Source organism: Meleagris gallopavo, chromosome 14, assembly GCF_905368555.1.
Source record: "Meleagris gallopavo chromosome 14, MGAL_WU_HG_1.1, whole genome shotgun sequence".
Lineage (NCBI taxonomy): Eukaryota > Metazoa > Chordata > Aves > Galliformes > Phasianidae > Meleagris > Meleagris gallopavo.
The window spans coordinates 4,852,958-4,875,088 of NC_139417.1; the positions used below are offsets into that span (position 1 = coordinate 4,852,958).

General features: G+C 39.3%; 1 protein-coding gene across 1 annotated transcript in view; it reads left to right on the forward strand.

Moving 5' to 3' along the window:
* The window catches only part of LOC109369912 (uncharacterized), a 69,130-nt gene that overhangs the window by 46,186 nt on the left and 813 nt on the right, over positions 1-22,131 (forward strand). The window contains exon 6 of the mRNA XM_085236157.1: positions 5,573-5,665. Within this exon, the coding sequence (XP_085092283.1) occupies positions 5,573-5,592 (20 nt within the window). The 3' untranslated portion in view covers positions 5,593-5,665. The remainder of the gene's footprint in view (positions 1-5,572; positions 5,666-22,131) is intronic.

Sequence of the window (22,131 nt, forward strand, 5' to 3'; positions counted from 1 at the left end):
CATACAGAATAATATACATACTTTTATCAGGCCAAGATTCAGTTCCAACTGAAGTCGTTGGAACAAGATCTTCAGACTTTCATTGCTGTTCATTTTTGCTTATCCCGTGCATTATACATACATAGGAATAGCAAGCACAAAGCATATTTATCTTCAAGAGCCAGGATGAGAATAAAGACACTCCTTGGTGTTGATAACAACTGCTTTGTGGTTGAAACTGGATCCTTGATGTTCAGTGCCATGTTTTATGTGGCGAGGTGGGAGGAGTCCTTAGGCTCCGTATTTCTGTGTTATCAGCTGGGAAGCAAGTGCTTGAGTTTCTTTCCTGGGGGAGACTAACTCCTGACAACGCTCTCTCTTATTCTAACAGAGGGCTAAGACAGCTTTTTAAGTAAGTATGCTTTATGAAGTTTGGAATCAGGAAAAAATAAAAGCAACAATAAAAGTCAAATCAATGAAAGCAGCTTTTGGTTACAGATATTTATATCCATATCATTTTTTGCAAATCAAACACATATTAGAGAGTGAAACTCAGTAGATGCAACTTCTATTCATCTATCGTGGTTTCCCTTCCAGGACAGAAAGTGGAAACTGTAGTCCAAAATAAAATAGAAGTTAAATTTCAAATCTAATCATTTAACTACATAGTCACAATGAGAACTTTATTTTTCATAATCATACATTCTAACTGTAACTGCTCAATCCTTGTTGTTCACCATATAAAAAGTAGAAAATCCTAGAAAATAATGGAAGAAATAATAATTACAGGGAGCTTTCTCTAAGTTCCAAGAAGAACAGAGCAGAAAAATCAGTCATGTTAAAAATCTCTAATCATTTTAATGTTTCAGGCCAGTCACAGTTTGATATTTCTAACAATAACTATAATATGTCTGTTGGTCTAACTGTGACAATTTGAATCTCTGCATGGTTTTGATTGTCACCTCAAATCAGGTAGCTGAATTGTACCTAGAAAACAGCTGCATGTGTTCAGCTATGGTTGATGCTTTTTAGTAAAAGTGCTGTTGAGATAATAATTTTCATCAAGGGTAGGGTTAAGTGAGTTTCACTAAGATGTTTTCAATTGCTATCTATGAAGCATGAATCAGGAGGAACCCCGCTTGGCTCTAGGCTCCCTGGGGAACAGGCAGACTTGGCAGTTCAAGGAAAAACTTGTTCATAAAATGAACAAAAGACAGACTGAGACAGCCACAACGTCACTTTTAGAGTCACTTTTAAGATTAGAAGTGCACTTTAGCTGAGCCTGTCACCTGTTCTCAAGCCTGTTTACTGTACACATTACTAAGTGCAGTTATTATTGCTTGCTCTCTTTCTCAGATCTGGGCGTACCTTTTCAAAAGACATTATGGAAAATGCCTAATGTAAACCTAGCTTGCTCCTTTGGAAGCTAGTCAGCTTTCTATCTATTGTTCAGCAGAGCACTGGTTATCTGACACTGCATACCGGGGAGGTTAAGTGAATGTCAGCTCCTTTAAAGGCACAGGTACCTGAAGCATTGAAGTTTGTGTCCGTCCTTTATATGTGGTTACACGCGGCCTTTTTCAAAGTCATTATCTATCATTCATTATATTGCCTAAATGGTTTTGGCTATATCAGACTGGGTCTAAATTCCAAATGACACCTACCCCTAAGGCTTTTTATATAAAGGTAACTGGTCTCTTGCATATGTTGTAAAACATGCTGATCTGCTTTGCATACTTTTCTGCTCTTCAGCCAGTCTGTCTAACAAGGCCAAAGGCATGCTGCTGACTCAGGCACAGCATCTCTTACAGTCTGTAGTTCTGCGTCTCCAGCCAAGTATCCAGAGAGACAATGCAATTCATTAGTGAAAGAGGCACTGCAAGTACTGGGGGAAACTACCAAACCAGAAGTGAAATGTTAATATTAATTCAGTATTAAATTGGAAAATTTAATTTAGAAGTATTCTTGCATCTCTGAATCTTCCGTGTTTCATATCCTGTATACTTTATGTTGTCTGCAAAGAGCAAATAGCAGTGACAGTTGAGTTTTACCTCACAAAAGGAAATATGTAACCAAAGCCAAGTTAGCATGTGAACAACGTGACCTTTAGAAATCACCAAATTTTGTATGCTTAGACTCTTGGTTTTAGGGGACATTTATATTTCTCTTCTACTCTCTTTTTCACACAAATGTAGAGTTACTCAGATGGGAAAGCTTTTGCACCACCTTGAGGAAGGAGCTATTTGATGAATATATACAGATTCTCTTCTGTGCAAAGGAGCATAGTACAGGAGTGCTGGCTGTGGGAAATGTCATGCCCAGTTCTTGCACCAGCCCCAGTACAGATCTGAGAATCTCTGACGAGAATTTCTCCCAAACCAATGTTAACCCATCGGGCTGAACTGAGAGTCATCGAGAACTGATTCTCCAAGTCCAAAGAGAGGATGACTTAAGTTGATTAGAAATTTTGACTAGCCAGAGGGCAACATTTTGCATCACAACATTGAAGTCTCTTTCCTACCTACTCTCATTTTTGAAAAATTCACTTCTGAAAACTCATTTCATTTGGTCTTTCAAACATGAAAGTTGGTCTCTGGTCTGGAACCAAGCATAGTGAGCTTTGACCCAAGAGGAATGTACTTATTAAAACTAGAAACAATAGAAGCAAAGGTCTTAAACTGATTGCCAACAGTACGTTTTTAAAGACTACTTTATGAGTTTGCTAAGGTTGTGTGTAAAGATTCAACTTACAGATACAGTATAAAGTATTATATTTATTGGAGTTCTTCCCTCTGTGCAGTTCTTCCCAAACCAACAGTTAGGTATTGTGATAGTTTTCATTTATTTACAGTTTCTGAGCTCCTTTGCTCCCCTTGCTAATGACAATTCTGTATCAAACTAAGAAGTGTCCTTGGACAGTATCTCCAAAAAGGAGTATACATAGTGGAGTATCTTGAGAAGCTGAAAGCAGTCTGGCAATACGTGTTTCTATGCTGCCATCACAGCCATCTTCCTGATGCCTCCCAGTCTGCCTGAGCTGTGGTTTGGCTGGGGTTCTGGCTTAGTGCTGCAGTCAGGGCTGCCTCTTGCAAGGTGGGGGCAAGCCCTGGGGGCTGCTGCTGGCCTTCCTTTTCAGGGGACTCTGAGACCCCCCAGACAAGCAGTCGCTGTGCTGCGTGGAGGAGCCCACTGCTGTTGCATGCCCTGGCTCTTCCTGCGGCTCCTCTGATGACATAGGGGTTCTGCTGGGGTGCTCAGAACCCCCACAAAAGATGCCAGGGAGCTCATCAGTCTTGGGGCCTGCAGGGCTGGGGAGTGGCCCGGGCCAGAGTCAGGAGGCTCCTGATGGGAGGCGGCCGCAGGGCTGTCCTCCTGCCCTCCTGCAGCGCAGGTGTCCTGGTGGTCCTGCTGCTGGCGGATCCCTGGGCCATATAGGGCTACAGCAATGATAATGAGCCTCCTCACAAAGTGTGCTGTGAAGCCTCTGAGACTGGGCTGCAGCTTTTGCAACAAGGTTGCTCCGTCTGACCCATACTTGCAGATGAATCCAAGAATCCAAGAATTCTGTTTCGCATGTACGTCCCACCACCCACCACTGGAGATCCAACTCATCTCTTGTTTCAGCTATCAGAGCAGGGGCCTGTTGTCTCCTGGATGTTTTCGAAAAAAGGCAGCCCAGACCTCCAGCAGAAGCTGTGCTCAGTGGGAATGGGCATTGGCTTTGCAGGCCCCTGCACATCCTGAAGGCCATTACCCGAGTGTGCTGAGGGGTGCAGGACAGGACACTCAAGATAGTCATCACCTCACTGAGTATTGAATTGTTCTTATCTTATGCCCACATATGGCACATCTCGGCTTTTTTGCCCACCACAGTGCACAGCCATAACAAAGCTGGTGAAAACAGGGGGTCACATAGGCCACATTATCCTGGCTGTGTCCACAGATGAGGCAGGTCCAGTTTGATGGCACCTCCATGGCCCTGGAAGAAACAGATAGAAGCTAGAAATGTCATTTATTAAAATACAAAATTTCTTATTCTCTTGTCCAACAAAAGTTATATGGTGCTCTGTTAATATGTCAGTACCACTCAGTACACTCAAATCCCTTGCAACTTAATTTTTATAAATGTTTTTGTGACTCTCCTAAGCAGGCTCTTAAAAGTTTTCTTCCCTTGGAAAGTCAGTACATGGCTTTAATTTCTGCTGAAAGCTGAACAAGTCAGTCTGAGAAACTGCATCATATTCTGATTGTTGTCATATTTCCTTTCCTATTTACATCAGTAGTCATTTGAAAATATTATTTAAAGTGTCTGCAGCTTTTATGGGGAAAGTTGCATTACACATCCAGACTGTTAGGAGCTCAGCTGTGTGTGATCCCTTAAAGCAACATGCTAGAGTAGTGGTACAATCTGATGAACACAGCCTCCTGTACATCAGATCTGAGATGCAGCAGAGGCTGATGATTAAGTGAATGAGGACTATACTGAGCATACGCTATATAGTTTTGAAAATTGTATTCCTTGTTTGACTTCAAACATACACTGTGCCTGGACTTAAGTGATACAAATTCAGATTTGAGTACCACAAGAGGACAAGTGAGAGTAAATCCTCCTTCTTACCTCAAAGCAGATAACAACTTCCCATTTTTTCTTATGTTGAAACTCAGAACACCGAGTTTTGTTAGGTGCTTGCTTTAGGCCATTAAGCCTATGTGGGTTGTGTGAGCTCCTGAATAATACACTGCCATTCATGTATCAACCCTGTATTTCTGTCTCAGTTTCAGATTACAGATTGACCTGGAAAATGTTAAAAATAATTTCCCTGCTGTCCTGCAACAAGTCTTTCTTTCAGCAGAATAGCTGCAGATAGCTAGAAACAAGTTCCTACTGTGATATAGGAGCAGAGAGTATTCTGAAAAACTTTCTTTCTGCAGCTAGCAGACAAGCAGTAATGAGCATTTCTTCTAATAGCTAAACATTAAGTTACTAATGGTTGTTGCAGTGTTGTAGTAGATGGAGGCTATTGATTAAAGGTTTGAATATCTGAAGACTTTCTTTCAGATGACTTCATTCAAATTCTGAATCACAAAGTTTTGTTGATGCTTATGTCATTCTCAGAAAGATGTGGATTCTGTGTTCGCTGCTGGTTTGGGAGTGCTGGAATTAGCACGTCATGGCTATAAAGAACATGTAGAAGCTTCTGCAGCCAAGTGCTTGCAATCCATAAACCACAAACTGTATCCACACTTGTGCAGATGGCAGGCACTGTAATTCATTAGTGAGTACAGCTGCATGAGTAGAGGACTCTGTATTTTAAGATGTGTTTGGAGCCTGTATGACTGTATCATGTATAAGTTGTTGCTGTGGTACAATGGCTAAGCTGTTCTGAAGGACATAGCTGGTATTCAAAGACATCATCACAATTCTTGTGCTATAGAGTCCATGACTCAATTATATGAATCTTTGTAAGGAACTGTGAAACAAGGCCTGGGAAACAAGCAAGGTTTATAACTTTATACCTACACTTCAATTTTGAAGAAATAAAAAAGAACAATGATAAAAAAAATGAGCTGGATTTCATATTTTTCTTCTCAGTTCTAGGGAGTCAAGTCTGAAAGGCCCATCAGTGCAGCTGGCTGTCAAACAACTAGACAGAGTGAATACCTGGTCAAAACAAAACTTCTACCAGTAAGCAGTTAATGTCTATTTCTAAATTAGACTTTCACTTCTTGGAAGTCATCTATGAATTGTCCCCTACACAGAGGATTACAATGTGCATGTACATGATGTAATTATTCTGGCACAACTTGAACTAATTTTGCTGTGATTATTTCATTCACAATAACCAAGTAACTGAATTAATCTATATTGTTGTCCAAATTTGGGCATAGAACTAGGAACCTCAGGTCCAGTCCTCTTCTTATCACGGAAAAAATCCTTATTATCAATTGAGCCACCTCGCATTCTTTGCTTTTTGAATTCTACCTGGCCCAGCAGGGAAGCCTGAAAGAGGATAACCTAGGACTGGTTATATGAACAATGCTAACATCATTTTCTCTGTGTCAGATGATAAAAGATTTGTTTGTTCCTGGAAACTAACCATTTGAAAATATAAAATTTAGTACTTTTCAGGCTGTCCTCTTTAGTATACATTAATTTGGCAGTACGTTAATTTGGCTGGTGATGTGTAGAACAGAAGAGGAGACAGTGAATATGCAGAGTACAACCAGAGCTGTAGTGACGCTACTGTGAGTTACACAAGTAGTGGTGAGCAGTTGAAAACAAAAGCTTAATGTATTTTGTAATGGATCTTCCATAAAGTATATGCTAAACGTGATAATTATAATACCTGAATTTCTAAGTTTTGTCAGCTTACATTTTCTGTAACTTGATGTGTTTCAATGAGTCATAGCATGTTTAGAGTTATAGTAAATGCCAGCAATCGTGACCACTTGCTATTTATAGAATGGAGAAGTGCTAACTAGTATTTTCAGTGTAAGAATTTAAGCTTGCTGAACCCTTTCCAGCCAGGACAGTTTTCCACCTGAAAATGTTGATTGAATAGAAACTCCTTGAGCTATTTGTGATTGGTTCTTAATCTTAGCATCTTTCTTCTGACACTGAGATGCATCTTGCTTAGCTGATAATGTGAATGACCCCTTCTGCTCATTTTAAAATCACAGAATCATAGAATCACCAAGATTGAAAAAGACCCACAAGATCACCCAGTCCAACCACCCATCCATCACCAATAGCTCTCATTAAACCATGTCCCTAACACAACGTCCAAATGCTCCTTGAACACCTCCAGGGTCGGTGACTCCAACACCTCCCTGGCAGCCCATTCCAGTGCCTGACCAGTTTTTCAGAGTAGTATTTCCTAACATCCAGCCCGAATCTCCCCTGGTGCAGCTTGAAGCCATTCCCTCTAGTTCTGTCACTAATTACACGAGAGAAGAGGCTGACCTACAGCTCACTACAACCTCCCTTCAGGTAGTTATAGAGAGAAATAAGGTCACCCCTGAGCCTCCACCTCTCCAGATGAACATTCCCAGCTCCTTCAGCCGCTCTTCGTAAGACTTGTGCTCTAGACCCCTCATCAGCTTTGTTGCCCTTCTCTGAACACGCTCCAGGGCCTCAATGACTTTCTTGCAGTGAAGGGCCCATTTTCTTCATCAGCTGAGATCCAGTAAAACTGTGGGGCTGCCTTTGCACTCTAGTACTGTATTTTACACAAAATAAACTTACAGATACGAACATGTGGCTGCAAGGTCCCTTCTCAGTTTGGACCATTTTCCTCCATGTTCTTTCAGCTGATGTAAGCCGTACTGTTTAAGCTGGATATAAACACTTGCATCACTAGGGTCTGCCTCTGTCAGCCATCCATCTTCAGGCTACCAGGCCAATCTCCATCTGCATTTTGCATTGTTCAGAATAATTCCTAAATGCGGTGAATAACACTGCCTAGCTTCTTCTGAGGGAGGTCATATCCCTCTAGTCTTCAGAATTTGCTACTTTCTCTGCCTAATGCTATAGTAAGAATTTCCCTTCTTGCTTTTAAAACTGACTTTCCTTATTCCTGCTTTGGACTATCGTAGGCTTTGCTCTTCTGTGTACTTCTGCTGCAGTGCTAATTGCTTTTGTCTTTATAATCACATTATATTGGATACAGTAGCTTCCTCCTGTGCAACTTTCCTGGGCCTCATTAACTCACGCTGAAGTTTCATATTTCAGATGCCAGTTTAAAGCTTTGGTCATAATCTTCAAAGTAGTTAATGGATCAAGCCTCAGTTACATTCAGCTAAAGGCTGAATTTTGATCTGTGATGCATCATGACAGCTGCACTTCCTTGGGGCAATGTAGATTACAAAGCCTTGAAGGAAGTATATGAAAGGGAGGAATGAGGGAATCTTAACTGAGAGAAACAAATGATGGAAAAAATATCTGGAAGATATTCTACAGATCCAGACCTTTCAATGCCTTTCCTTTTGAATCACTCAGAACATTGATTTCCCCACTATCCTGAAAGAATCCTACCAAACAAATGAACTAGCAATACCTCAGCACTATCCTGAAAATAAATTCTACTCCGACAAAATTAGAGAGCTGTCAAAAGATATTTGAACAAAAATTGTGCTTAAATGCAAAGTTCTGAAATATCCAAGTGATAAAATCTTTTCTCTGTCATCTTCAGTTGCATTGCTGCCTGCGTTATCAGATTGTATGAAGCAGAATTAACAATTAGTGAGAAGTATTAAAATAAAAAGAAGCAGATGCAGAGGAGTATTTCTTCAAGATGATTCTTTTCTTCAAGAGAGACTCTCCGTGAATTTTGTGATGAATATAGAACACAGTTTACTTTTCAAGTTAAACTAGACTTTTTCTTTTCAGTTCTAAGCTGAATTAGTGTATTTCAGGCTTAGTGTTTATGCAAACACAAAAGTCCCAATGGTTAATCTTCCATGGAGGTTTTAACCTATTCAGTTAAATTGGTATAAACACTTCTGTAAAGACTCTTAGTTTAGTTTATGTCAACTTGGAATCTGTTTATGGCAACCCAAAATAAGCTACTCTTAAACTTGACTACAAATGTCAGCCAACTTCTTGCACCAATTTTAACTAAACTGATTTAAAATAGAATCTTAACATAAACTGGTGTAACTTTCCTGTAAACTGGAAATGAATTTGGTAAATTTCAGCATACTGCATGTCACGTCCTCCCTCTTGTGGCTGACACAAAGATTCACAGTTGGAGGAATGCAGATTGAAGCCCTAAAATGGATTAGGCCGTCCTTAGCAGTGATCTGGCAACAGGGCCAGTAAACCAACAGCAATTTTAGTATTTCAATATATACAAGGCACAGCTTTATAACAATAGAATAATAAAATACTTGAAATTGTTCATTTGGAAAGGAGAATTTATAATTATTTTGAAATAAAGTGATTTGGAATAAAGTTATCTGATCAGTAAACATTTCTGTTAAAACTGTTGGTGTTAGCATAGCTTATACTGAAAGAACACAAGACAAGGAGAGTTGACAGGGATGGATAACCAGGAATTGGAGTGGCTTGAGTTAGGGACAAGGAGAAAAGCTCCAGAGGACAGCCAAGCAGAATAAGACTTGCAGAATAGAGAGACAGACTGGAAACTACATTTTCCAACTGAGTCCCCCTTGCATCCTCTGCTGGTAGGAAAGTGGCTGCAGAGCAGGACACAAAGGAGATACTGAGCACCTGCATCTGTGCCTCACTGCACTGGTGCAGCATTTGTTTGCAGTGTCAGGCCATGCTGGCCTTCCTAACCTGCTCTGCCCATTCAGAACTAAAGATGGAAATAGAAAACTGTGACTGATGGGTGGGGTAAGCTGTGCTTCTCCCAAATACAAAATAGCTGTCCAACGATTCAACAGAACCATAACTAAATTAAATTCCTGCCTTTATTTGGCTCCTGCCTGATTGATTATCTAATATAACTAAGCAACCATGAGGTGCTTTTAAACATGCTCAACGGAGGCTTGAAGTTACTGTGTGGATCTCAGTCCTGAACACCCAGATTTATTTAATTCTGACACCATTATAAGGTTTGCTTCTTTGGAATTGGGCTTTGAAAGGTTTGGTGCCAGACAAATACTATATTTTCTTGCTCTACTCTGATAGGATAAAGCGGTTTTACATTCAGGCACAGCATTTTCCTATTGCATATTATGTATTTCAGAATGTAAACTGAAATCTGGAAGTCATTTTGGATCTGCAGAATCCTTTTTTTCTGTCCATACTGTGCTTGATCTCTATGCTGCCAGCACCAGAGCTTCCCAAGGCCCTTCTAGCCTTTTCAGTGACCTATTCAAGTCTGGCTGTAAGTCCTTTTACTGCCTCACTACCTAAATCACCAGGTTGGGTAAAAGAAGAAGATTTTCCACTTCCATTCCGAGAAGCAAACAACACTTCTGAAGGGCAAGATGATCCTGCAAAGAGAATAAAACACATCATTTGTAAAATCTAAAATTGATTGAGAAATATTTCCTTGCTGAAGGCACAACTTTCAAAAAGCATTGGGAAGCTGCCTGTTAACACATAAAGTATCCACACTCCTTGGCACTTTATCCTCATCCTTGCTCCCCACTGTTTGCACAACAGGTTCCCATGTCCCTACTATAGCTCTGTCCCACATGGTTCTTTGCACTAAACATCTCTCAGTTTCTTCTGATGAGGGTGGAACAATCCAACCTTGTTAGTATTTACCTCTTTCATGAGAGCACCAAGACCAAAGAACATGAATAAGTCTACATATCAGGTAATCCACAAAATGTTATTCTGGGAAAAGAAGGTGGTGGCACAGGAAATGTATCTCAGGAAGAAGATGGGATGAACCTAGGGCAGTCAACAAAATTCACTGCACCAACCAAGCAAGACATTGCATGCAAAATAAGTAACACAGGATAAAGCATTTGTTTTGCAGCAGGATTGGTGGGATAATCAAAGTTCTGAATTATTTCTCAAGATTTTTTTCCAAGTCTGTCTTCAGTTCCATTGTCACCAAATCTTGGATTTTCTGAACTTTTGGAGGAACTGTGAACAACTCCAGACTAACAAGGCTGTGCCTGCTGTCAGCAGGAAGTGCCAGCTACTCCCAAAGGGCAGGGTACCAGCTGCTGAGCTACTAACACTGCCAGGGACCAGCAACTTAGTACCCAATCAAGGAAAGCAGACAAACCCAAGACAGCGGCTAGATTCAACCATGAGTCTGGATCACCCCGTAAGTTCACAGTGATGAGATAGTGCCAAGGTCAAGTCAAGAAGTCAGTCCATGAGTCAGGGCCAGGTTCAGGACTCCTGGCAGTATATAGTTCAGTGATTGCCGGGCAGTTCCCTAGTTAAGGAATAGATACAAAGTCAAACTGGGAGATCAGATCAGGGTCAATGGGCAGCTACAGCTGTGGTTAAGCAGTACTCCTGCAGCATAGCCTGGGCCAGGACTGAAGGCTCAGGGCTGTGCCTAAATGTGGCTCCAGGGCCCTCATGCAGGGACTGTGGGAGAGGCTCCAGGCAAGGCTGATGAAGATCATTAAGGCCTGTCAGTGTTCTCAGGGTCCTGAGAGCCAGTGTGAAGTACACAAGTAATTTCTGGCAGTGCCCTCCAAAAGAGGGAATGGAGAAAAAAAGAGAATCCACATGGGAAAGATAATTGGATGGATCCCCAAGGAGTCTGGGAAGATAAAGTGTTTGAAGTGTGTTCATAGCAGACTTTGGAGTGGCATGGTCAGGAGAGAGGGAGTGTACTTATTAAATATGTAACAGCCAGTTTGCCTGCGTGTTTCTGAAAAGACTGGGCTTCCATTCAGTAGAGCCAGGATTTGTCTGATCACTCAGCCTGGAGAGGAGAAGGACACTGAATTCAACATGATCATGAGTTGCTTTTGTCATAGTTACTCCCACAGTAACAATATTCTATTGTTAAATAGAAATGTAGTGTGTGTAAGGACTTCAAGAGAACAGCTAGGCCAAGGATGAGTATTTCTTCCATACTGAAGGCCAAACAGGCATTTGATGATAATAAACCCTTATTGACATCCAGTAATAAGGAAGAAAATGTCATTTGGTTATTTAGCTTTATTCTGGAGTTGTACGTCTCACCTAATTATCTGGGCTTTTCTCTCTGATCTTGACTATTTTTCTGTGTTCACATCAATAAAAAGGCAACTGTAAGGAAAGGAAAGGTAACAGTGCATAAGCTGCCCTTGCTGAAGAGCAAATGTATAACGTATTCATTGGCTGGGCACAGTGAAAATTGGACAAAATATTGCAAAGTTACTTTTTTTCACATGTATTTATTCAACCCACTGACAGTCAATTTGATATCCTGCTCACATGTTTTACATTGAAGCATAATGAAATCCCAAATTCCAGATGGTTTTGGATTACTTCGGTTGTATGAAGAGTTTGATTTGGATACATGAAAAATGTAAAATACTCTGGTAGTAGCTTTAGCAGGACTACATAGACTGCGCTTGCTTTATTCTTCAACTATCTTATCTGCCTTCTACACATTATATTCTGAGTCATGATAAAACTGTAAAACACGTATTGAAATTTACTGACTTCCCAGAACAGAGTATGTTCTGTAAAATGCGTAAAAGGGTTAGCGTAAAGGAAATTTTTTCTGAAGATCTGCTATGTTGAGAAACCAGACAATGAATTAAAATAGCCCTCTCCTTTTGAATGCATGCCTCCTAAAAATGCATTCAGCCTGAATGTGAATGTGAAGCTGAAAAAGAAAAATGAGTAAAGGTCAACCATACGTCTTTTATTCCTGTCCGTAATTATGTTGCTTGCTTTACTTGATGAGCTAAATGAGGTATTTACCAACTATTAACAGGGATTACATTTTTCTGATGAGCTTTTTTTGGTACGGCAGATGAGCATGAGAAGTATAAATATGGAGTTAACTTGAAATTAGATCTGCTGGAATTCACACATCCTGTTCTACATAGCATGAATAGGGTGAAATGGCTCTTGTACTTTCTGAATTTCATCCTGCATGGGCCACTGTCATGTCACGTACTGAGTGGCTTCTGCCTTGTCATTATCCAAATATAGAATTACTTCTCCAATCCAGACACATTCCCAAGTGCAAGAGGAAAACGTTGACCTGGTTAGACCAGTAGCTTTCTAGGATATAGTAATAAAAGTAAGCTATGTTGTATAATAGAAAATTTTAAAGTGACTTCTTTAACTGGGTGCAATTTTATCTGGTTTGTTTAAACTCCCAGAGACTGTCTTTCTCTCAGAATCCTCTTTTCCAATTTTTGGAAATAATTTGCTTATTTCCAAAGGTAGCTCAAAAACAAGGGTATGACAAATGAACAATGATCTTTTTCTCAGAGGCGTAAAGGGAAGCAAGCTGGTGTCTCCAGGGGAATTCCACTGGTTCTGCTCAACTTTTTCTAGCAGTTTTCACTTCCCCAATTTCCACAAGTATTGTTTTCCTGAGTTCCAGAGAGGCATTACAAAAAAAAAAAAAAAAAAAAAAAGAAAAACGGGAGTTTCAGATTTGTTTTTGTATTGCCAAAGAGTCTGTGTTTCCAGTTGTACTGCATTAAATAGACTGAAAATCACGGACTTATATTGCATTTGATCAGTCTCCAAGTATTCTAGAATTATTTGAAGGTAATTCTGTCAAATTATTCTCTAAAAATACAGTAAAATAACACAAAGATAAGGAGTCTTGCAAGCTGTCACCAAATGCTGTGAGCTTCAAATTAGACCTGCACAAAACAGTGGTCAGTAACAAAATTGTACAGGAGTCACCACTCTGAACACTGATCTCTGTTAAGGTAGTTTCAGCTGAGTTACCAATGTAACTGAAAGTAGCTGCCGATGTCAGCAGAGATGGTACTAAGATCTAGTATTTTTAGAGAGGTGGGGGACTGGAGGAGTGGGAATAATTCCAACTAAAATGTCAGACATTAACAAAGTACCATGATCTTGCTGAGGTCAGCATCACACCCAAGATTCAGAAAGGCTGACTGCAATGGTTTAGGTCATAACCTTAGAGCTGGATTTGTGCTGATGGGCTTGCTCAACTCTTCGCTAAGTTACAGGGTGGGGTATACTTCAGAAAGGAGATTTAGAATTAAATAGTCAGAATACCTAGATGTAGTGGTAGAATGAGAAAGCTTGTAAAGCAGATATGAAGCTTAACTTTGCAGTTACATGCAGGAGTTTTGTTTTTCACGATCTGCATTAGTAGAAATTGTACTTGAGCAATCTCAGTTTTAAATGAATGATTAGCATAGAGGAGGAACTTGCATGAGTAGTTTTTAAAATCTTGATGTTTGGCCTGTCATGTATCAAATGATACCTTTTGAAACTAGAAAGACAGACAATCTTCCTCACTTGGCCACCTCTCCCACTGGCCCTGCCATCCATCTGGAGGCAGTCCAGAGAGGTCTACAGTAATGTGTTATTTCCCAGTGCTTTCCTTTGGAAGAATCTGGTGGATTGCTCATGATGCTACAAAATTTTAATAATTTTCCTACATTTTTTAAGCCAAATATCTTCTCCTACATGGGTGGACACCTGGTTAAACATGCCCATGGGGACAATTTTCAAGGATGACTTCCTGACTTCCTGTTTAGAAGTTGCTCCTGAGACTTCTTCTGAATACCTCCAGTTTATTCTTGCATCAATGAATGTGTCTATAGTTGTGATCACTCCTCACTTCTGAGAGTGTCTCAAATACAGAACCTTTGAAAAAGAAACATATAAATGTAGTCACCACGCAAGAGAAGGTTAGTTCATGAGAATTCCCTTATCACACAGATATTCAGTAACACAAACATGGATAAAATTCAGTTAAGCGTGACTTTGCTTAGTTCTCTAAGCCTCCTTTCTGTGTCCTTTCACTTTCCAGCAGGCTTCTCTCTCATTGTGCATCTCCTAGTTTTTACAGTAAGGTAAACAAGCCATTATCATGCAACCCCAATTCACTTCTAAGGAGGCTAGTGAAAAAAATAATGTTAAATTATTTTGTTAATGGCTATTGTAATTCTGTCTACAAGATTTCTATAGCAAAGTTCTATAACAACCGTATCTCTAGCACATCCCAGTTTGGGAGTGCTTGGTCTGTAACCTATTGCATGTGTTCTAATAACTCATTTTCTGAATGAATTTTGTCTAGAAATTCACTTGCATCATCAACATTCTGCAGTTATTGTTTGTGCAGTAACTGAATTTGCCAAAAGGCACTTTCCTGTGTTAGTAGGCGAGGTTTCATTTCATTAAATCAAAATTTAATGAGAGAACCAAGTCAGACCTTCTTTTGATGGATGTGCAAGGGAAAGAGATTTCTGTTTCCACCAGAAGATACCTGAGCAGTTTGGTTAATGTGACTCCCTATTCCTCCTTCAAAATTGGAAACTTGTCCAGACTTGCAGGAATCATCACCGTTAGGGAGCGAAAATTCTCAGCTCCATGCAGAAACAGTCTGCCTATTGGTCATGACATTGCTAGGCAGATTCCAGTCATCCGGCCCACCTACAACACAACCTGCAGCTGTGCAAAGAGTAAGAGTCAGCAATACAATGGAGGTCCTGGATTTCAAGTTGCTATTTCAAATCAAATGGATAAAGCTTTTAATTACTCATGTAGGCTGGCAGGAGTTTCATGACCATAAACCTGTTTATCAAGTTGACTAATTGACATATTTGTTTCTGAATGTTCCAATGCCAATGTTAGTCACTGTATGAACATTTTTAACAATAGTGGGGTCAGGAAACACCCAACGTCATTCCAAAGAATGAAAATACAGTATTGCTGTACATTTGCTATCACTTCTCTCTCTCTTCCCACTTCGAAGCTGAGTGAGAACTGCTTCCAGGAAAACACTCACAACCCCAGCAGGTGATGTGTTTTTTCTAGTGTACAGTAAAGACAAAAATGTGTTAATCTTGTTTTAAAGGTAGGAATCAGTTAACTCATTCTTATAAGTGTATATTATATATATATTATATAATATTATATTATTATATATACTTATATATATCTTATTCTTCAGTTTTCAGGGGCTTCTGATTTTTCTTGTAATTTCACATACAATTTCATTTTTCCTATCATTTGCTAGAAAACAATATTGTGTCATTCTCAAGCTCATATGAATAAAATGTTCTAGATGATTCATTTTATTAGTATGACCAACCCTAGCTATACTTGTTTGTGATACAATTGTGCCTAGACTTCCAGTTGTCAGGATCTTAAATATAATTAAAAAAAACCTTAAGATCTTAATGTGAAGTGTTCCTATTAAAGCTGGTGATAAAACTAATAATCTGAGGCTAAAATGAGTTATTGCACATTTAATTACTACAATATGGTATTAAGAAAAAGAAATTTGGTGAGGGAAAACAAACCATTCCTTCGAGCAAAGAGAGACTTTTATCTCCGTTTTATTTGAATAACAAATGCTGTAAACACATAATTTCTGTATCATCCTCTTAGGTGATTCTTCTCTATGTGCTTTTATAGAGTTTGTATAAGAAACAGCCTTTGTACCTAGTGCTTGTTGTACCGTCAGCCTGGAATTAGAGATGCCTTCAAAACCAAGTGTCTGCAGTTCTGAAACCCATATGCACCATTTGATAAAAGTTACCAAATAGACCAGTGGTGATTAAATCACTCAAGTAGCTCATTTGGAATCCTCATTTGGAATATGATTAAACACACTATTCCCTCATCCGTATCTGACACTGAAGAAAGAAACTCTGCTGACAGCTCTTCTCAAAACTACATTATAATAGTTGTATTCCCACTTTTTTTTTTAATTATTATTCTTCAAAGAAATATAACCTAAAATGCTGGCCAAACTGAATCAACAGAGCTTTTCAGCAGATCCTGTTTTCAACCCGGGAAACTACTTCAGCAACAGTCCTGTTTAACTTCTTTCATTCCCAGCATTTTGTAAAGTTTCATTGATAGTTGTGAACCACTGGGGAAAAAAAAAAAAGCCTTAAAACTGTGAGGTCTCATTGCTCATGTAGTAAGCAAGAAACAAGCAATTCAGACAGCATTCCCAAGTGTTCTGAAAGACCTGGGTTTGTTCTTACTCCTCCATTACTCTTAACTTTAAGGCTAAAATCTTCAAAAAATGACTTCTTATTTTGCTTTAAACAGTCAGCTAGTATTTAAGGCATACTTGAGGCAGAGTTGCTGCAAACAGGTGTCCTTTTTTATTGGGCACTATTTCTTTCTCTCAGTGTGAATGAAGATTAAGCAGCAGAGTGGCTAGTGACTCTTCTGTTCCTTTCAATGCAGCTTAGTCAAGTTAGAGAACATGCAAGAACGAACATCTTTCTCTTTATTCCTTTGTGCCATTTTTGGATATAAAAGCGCTTAATCCTATAATTTTCATAATAGAACCTTTTGTTTTTTCTTGTTTTCATTTATTTATGGAGCCATGTAAGCCACTTTTCTTTAGTGGCTAAAAGCAAGCTACGTGTTTAGTTACGTACCATAGCCTATGTGCAACACTTGTGCAGTATGCGTAAGTCTGAAGTCATGCAGAATGTGTAAGTGGGTTTTCCAGCCACTCCAGAGAAACCAGATGGAAGAAAAAAGCTCATGGGAAACAAAATGTCACTGCATAAAAAATTACAAAACAGAAATAACCAGAAATATACAGCTTCTTTACAGGCCAGATGTTGGAAACACCATCTTCCACTGAATCAACATTTAAGGAGTTCCAGTGCTCTGTGTGCATATAATGGAGGCTGATGAGATAAACCTATGAAAATCGAGGACTGTGCTTCTCAAAGGAATATGTGCTGACACAGCCACTGGTCTCAAAAACAGCATGCTAGCTACACTGAGTTGTGTTCATTCTGTTAGCTATTCATACATGCAGATAGACATCTAAGTGATGTAAAAACACTTTGAGATTATGAAAGTTCCCGATGACGGCAACACATGGTCTTAACTCACTTTCAACTTGTGTGCCTCACAGTAACAGAACTCAAATTGTTAACTGAGCTGTGGATGCCCTGTCCCTGGAGGTGCCCAAGGCCATGTTGGAAGGAGCCCTGGGTAGCCTGAGCTGGTGGGTGGCAACCAGCCCACAGCAGGGGTTTGGAACTGGTTGGGCTTTAAGGTCTCTTCCAACCCAAGCCATTCTGTGATTCTGTGATTTCCAGGACAATTTATCCTAGGAGGAAGTGGGCCTCTGAAATAATTATAACAACTTGAGAATGTCCCAATAAAAGAGTAGCTTGCATTGAAACTGAAGATTTTCTTTTTTGCTTGAAGCTAACAATTAGATCTCTAAGTTTTGTATTATTATTATTGACAAAAAACTATAAATAAATAAAAAATAAATTATGTTATTATACAATTATCTAAATCATATGAAATTGTCATGAAAGGAGTGCAAGTCAGAACTAACTATAAGCATTTTTACCTGGAAACCTTCACCTTTAACAATTCCAACCACAGTGTGTTTGCACTGCTGGTGAACCCTACCGTACCTGGGATTTTTTTTCACCTTTTAACACTGCCCCACTGGTATTACTGCTCTAACTTCTTATGATGTAATTTAAGCAACTCTCAGCTCAGGTCTGTAGAACACTTAACATACATGTCTTTATTGTAACTTTTCATTCCCATTTGTCTGTCCCGATGCTTTTTTTCATCTTCAAGCCATGCACCTTTTTATGATCTTTTACTCATCCTCGGCTTTTAGTTTCTCATGCAGTTAAAGTGAGACATGCCTATTTTTAGCACTTCAAAAATATTCCAGGAACTACAAAACTGTTTGTCATCTCTGTTGGTAGGGCCTGATAGTTTTCATTTGTTAGCTGGTTGAAAATAACATGGAATTCAATTATCTTTCTGTTGTTGATAAGGTTTACATTTTTTAGATAATTTCTGCCTTAATTTCACGCTGCTCCTTCCCAACAGACATATCCCCTATCCCTGCTTTCCACAGAAAGTAAGCATCTTTTTAAATTGCCATTTGGTTACCAGAAGAGTATTTTTTATAATTATGCTTGTACTTCTAGTTAATATTTAGTGAAGTTGAAAGGATGCTGCCATTTTTATACCCACACTTCAGCAAGAGGTGGATAAATTCACTTAGCCCTCTTTCATGTATACTTTCTACTATTTCATGTAAAACAGCATACTGTGAAAAAAAAAAAAGAAAAACTGATAGATCTCTGTAACATAAACACATTTTTTTCTCCCATTAGATATCTATCTTTCTATATAGAATTTATGTCTGAAAGGAACGTGGCTGTAGCATTTTCCAGTAAAGTTTTGTGCTGTTAAACCTTTCTTGGCAAAAATTATGATATGGTAAAGAAACTCAATTGCTTGCTTGACAGATTGTTCCAATAAAAATGTAGAGAGGGAAAAAAAGTTGCTAATTATTTCAGTAATGAGATCTAGGGGGAAAAGAAATTTTAATCCCTTTTGCTTTGACAGGCTGCAAACAGGACACCAAATGGGATATATTTAATAAATAAACATTGCAGTCTCTGATCCAGCTACAGCCAAGTCCTTACTCAGCCTTCTCTTTCTGAAGTCATTTGGAATCTGGTCAAGTAGAGATAAAGAGCTCGTTTCATTTTTAGATGCAAGCTGAGCATTGGTGCATCCAAACTGAGTTAGGAATCTGATATTGGGGAGAGGTGGGAGTGTGAAGGGACAGAGGAGCTTTGTTTTTGTACTTCTGGTCTAGGCTTTAGCTGTCTTGTAATCAAGTCAAGTTAGAACGCCCAGTGTTTGCCTACAGTTGTCTCTTGATAACTTAAAAAGCTGCTCTAGAGTCTGCATGTATCTAGGCTGCAGCTGTATTATTAATACATTACTTTTTGTTTTAAGAATCTTCTCCCCAGAGTTAACTGGAATAGCTGCGTGGAGAGGCCCTCTAAACAAAGTAAAACCTCTGCTGTCCACACAACTGCTTGGCAGATAAACATGTGATGATACAGCATGGGTTGATTATGAATCTCAGATGTAGACTATACAACCCACTCTACACAGTTCAGTACAATTGCTCGCAAAAGAAAAGTTTCAGCAATTGGATCGAATACTCTTCTGGAGCCACAGATCAGGAATCACCCATAAATGGAACTGTGTAAGCATTCAACTGAGATCTAAATCACGGAAAACTTGGACTCATGCAGTCCAATCATATTAAATTAATATTTTTAATTGTATTTGGAATAAAACATCGTGTACAGATCTTTTGACACTACTTTCTGGTGAGCAACATTTAAGTTTTAGAATCACTTGTTAGTAACTGGATGAGTGAGAAAGGCATTTGAAAGCAAGCAAGCACCCACCCAGCACTACAGATTGACTGCAGCAGATGCCTGAGGATCAGACAGCTGATAATACACTTTAGCGTGCTTCAATGCATTTGCTGGTACAATCAAGGGTACCTCTTGACCTTGATTTTACAATGTAATGTTTTAACCTTAGAGCACTGCCCAAAAATAGAAGAAGCAGCACTACAAATTCTGACCTTTTAGTTGAATATCCTGCTTTAGAGTGATAGCAGAACTCCATCAAGATCATGAACACTGCTATTATTATCACAGTGTAGTACCTAAACTACTTTACACTCTACATTATGTAGGTTATTCTTCAACCTTTTTTATGTGAATGGTCTCACTGATGTACTTCAGCAAAGACTGCTCCATCATGCACTAATCAGTTACTTGATGTGTTGTACAGGCCATATCTTTGTGCATTTTTTAACACCTTTATCATCTTGGTCAACAGGCATTAACAATTGCCTCAGTGGTGCAATTGCCTCAGTGACAGAATGAAGTGACAGCTTGAAAATGGAAACAGCACAAGATCTTATATTGGGCAGTTTGGAACCAACATAGATTATTTAAAAAATAAGAGGACAAAAAGTTTAGTTTTTTTTTTTTTTTTTTTTTAATATTTTATTTTGTGTGTGTGTGCCAAAGAACACACTCAGAGAATACTTTATTGAGAGATTTTCACACTGTATCTCAGACTGATACCCTGGCCATTGGTTATATGGGATATGACCTCATAGGTTCTGTCTTCCCATTTTCACATGACGCTGATTTACTGCTTCAGACATTTGCCCTGACTCCTGAAGACTTCTGACTTCCTTCACTCCTTTTAAATTCTAACTTTTTTATTCCACAGAACATTCTGAATTAGCAATTTCATGTAAATTTTAAACTTTAAACTTGTCTGGCTAATGTAGTCATCTATATCATCAGTGAAAAATCAATGTAATCATTCACTTGAAGTACTAAATCTTACAGCAGAATCACTGAGTACATTTAATATCAGAGCCGTGAGTGTACTAACAGAGTGTAACTGCTTTGACCAGCTTTTCCTGGTGTGTCCAGGCACCTCGTTTAAATCACAGCCCTGGGTCTTCTACCCCTTCCTGAGCCATGCTGTGAGTGTGCTGGTCCAGCTCCACATTTAGCTTTGGTACAGCCATGTCCACACCTGGTCACAGCCTTCCCTTATCAGAGCCTGACTGTCTTCTTGGCTTTACTGCAGCCCTGCCTTTGCCACCATGGACTTGGCTGGAATCACCAGCCCGCATCTCACCTTGCTGTCACTGGACCTGACCTTGATCTGCAGATTAACTTCTAGGTGTCACCTCATCCCTGCCTCCTCATTACGAGCCTGTGGGATGAGCTGGGCTGCCGAATGACCCCAGCTGCCACCCTGGAACTGCCCTGCTTGCGTGCTGTGGGGATTGGCCCTGTCTTGATACCCGCTAATCATGCCTGGCTCCTGCCTCCTTGCACCCAGGGGAGCAGCTGGCCTGCTGCATATATGTCTCTCTCTAAAATACTTAGAGTGTATAGCAGTTTTCCAGGCGTATTTAAGAGTTTTATTTTCTTTAGAGAAGTGGAAAGATGATTGTGTTGCTGGACTCCTTAGTTAGCAAAGGAAGTTCGTTCTTTCTGACTCCGGGTTAACATGGCTTATCTGTCTGTGCAATAGCCATGAACTAACTACTCATTTTGTATTATTATAAACATTAATTATTTGAAATCTCATCAGCTAATTATAATAAATTGAAGTAAGCTTTTGGATCAGTCAGAATGATTACTTCTCTTCAAGTAGAATAATTTTACTCTGGAAGGCTTTATATAGCCAATTTAGAATTGACACTCACCAAGAAAGTGGGTATATAAGTATTAACATTATGAAGTAATGATACGAGACTATAAAATAATTCAACCATAAGCCTGAATAGAAGTACAAATATTTTATAAAGAAGCAGGCAGATCTTTCCTAATACCTGTTGCTTCATCTTGAAGTCTGCCTTCTGTATTTCAGAAGTCTCGTGAGATTACCACTGAAGCTCAGTGAAATGCCATGTATATAGACAAGTATTAACCAGAGTCGAGTTTGTCTTTGCTCGACACACTAACTGATTTCATTGGGTGTTTTACCAGAGCTCTTTCAGTGGCCAGTTGTCCACTGGCTTTTAAAAATAAATATATATAGCTGGACTGAAGAATCACTTGGTTTCTTTCAGCAATACATGATTCTTTTTAGAGTCTTTGTGGATGTTGCTGACCCATTGGGCTTAAGCCAGGTAAAACAAGTTTCTCTTAGATATCTGACACTGCAAGACAGAACGTCACAAG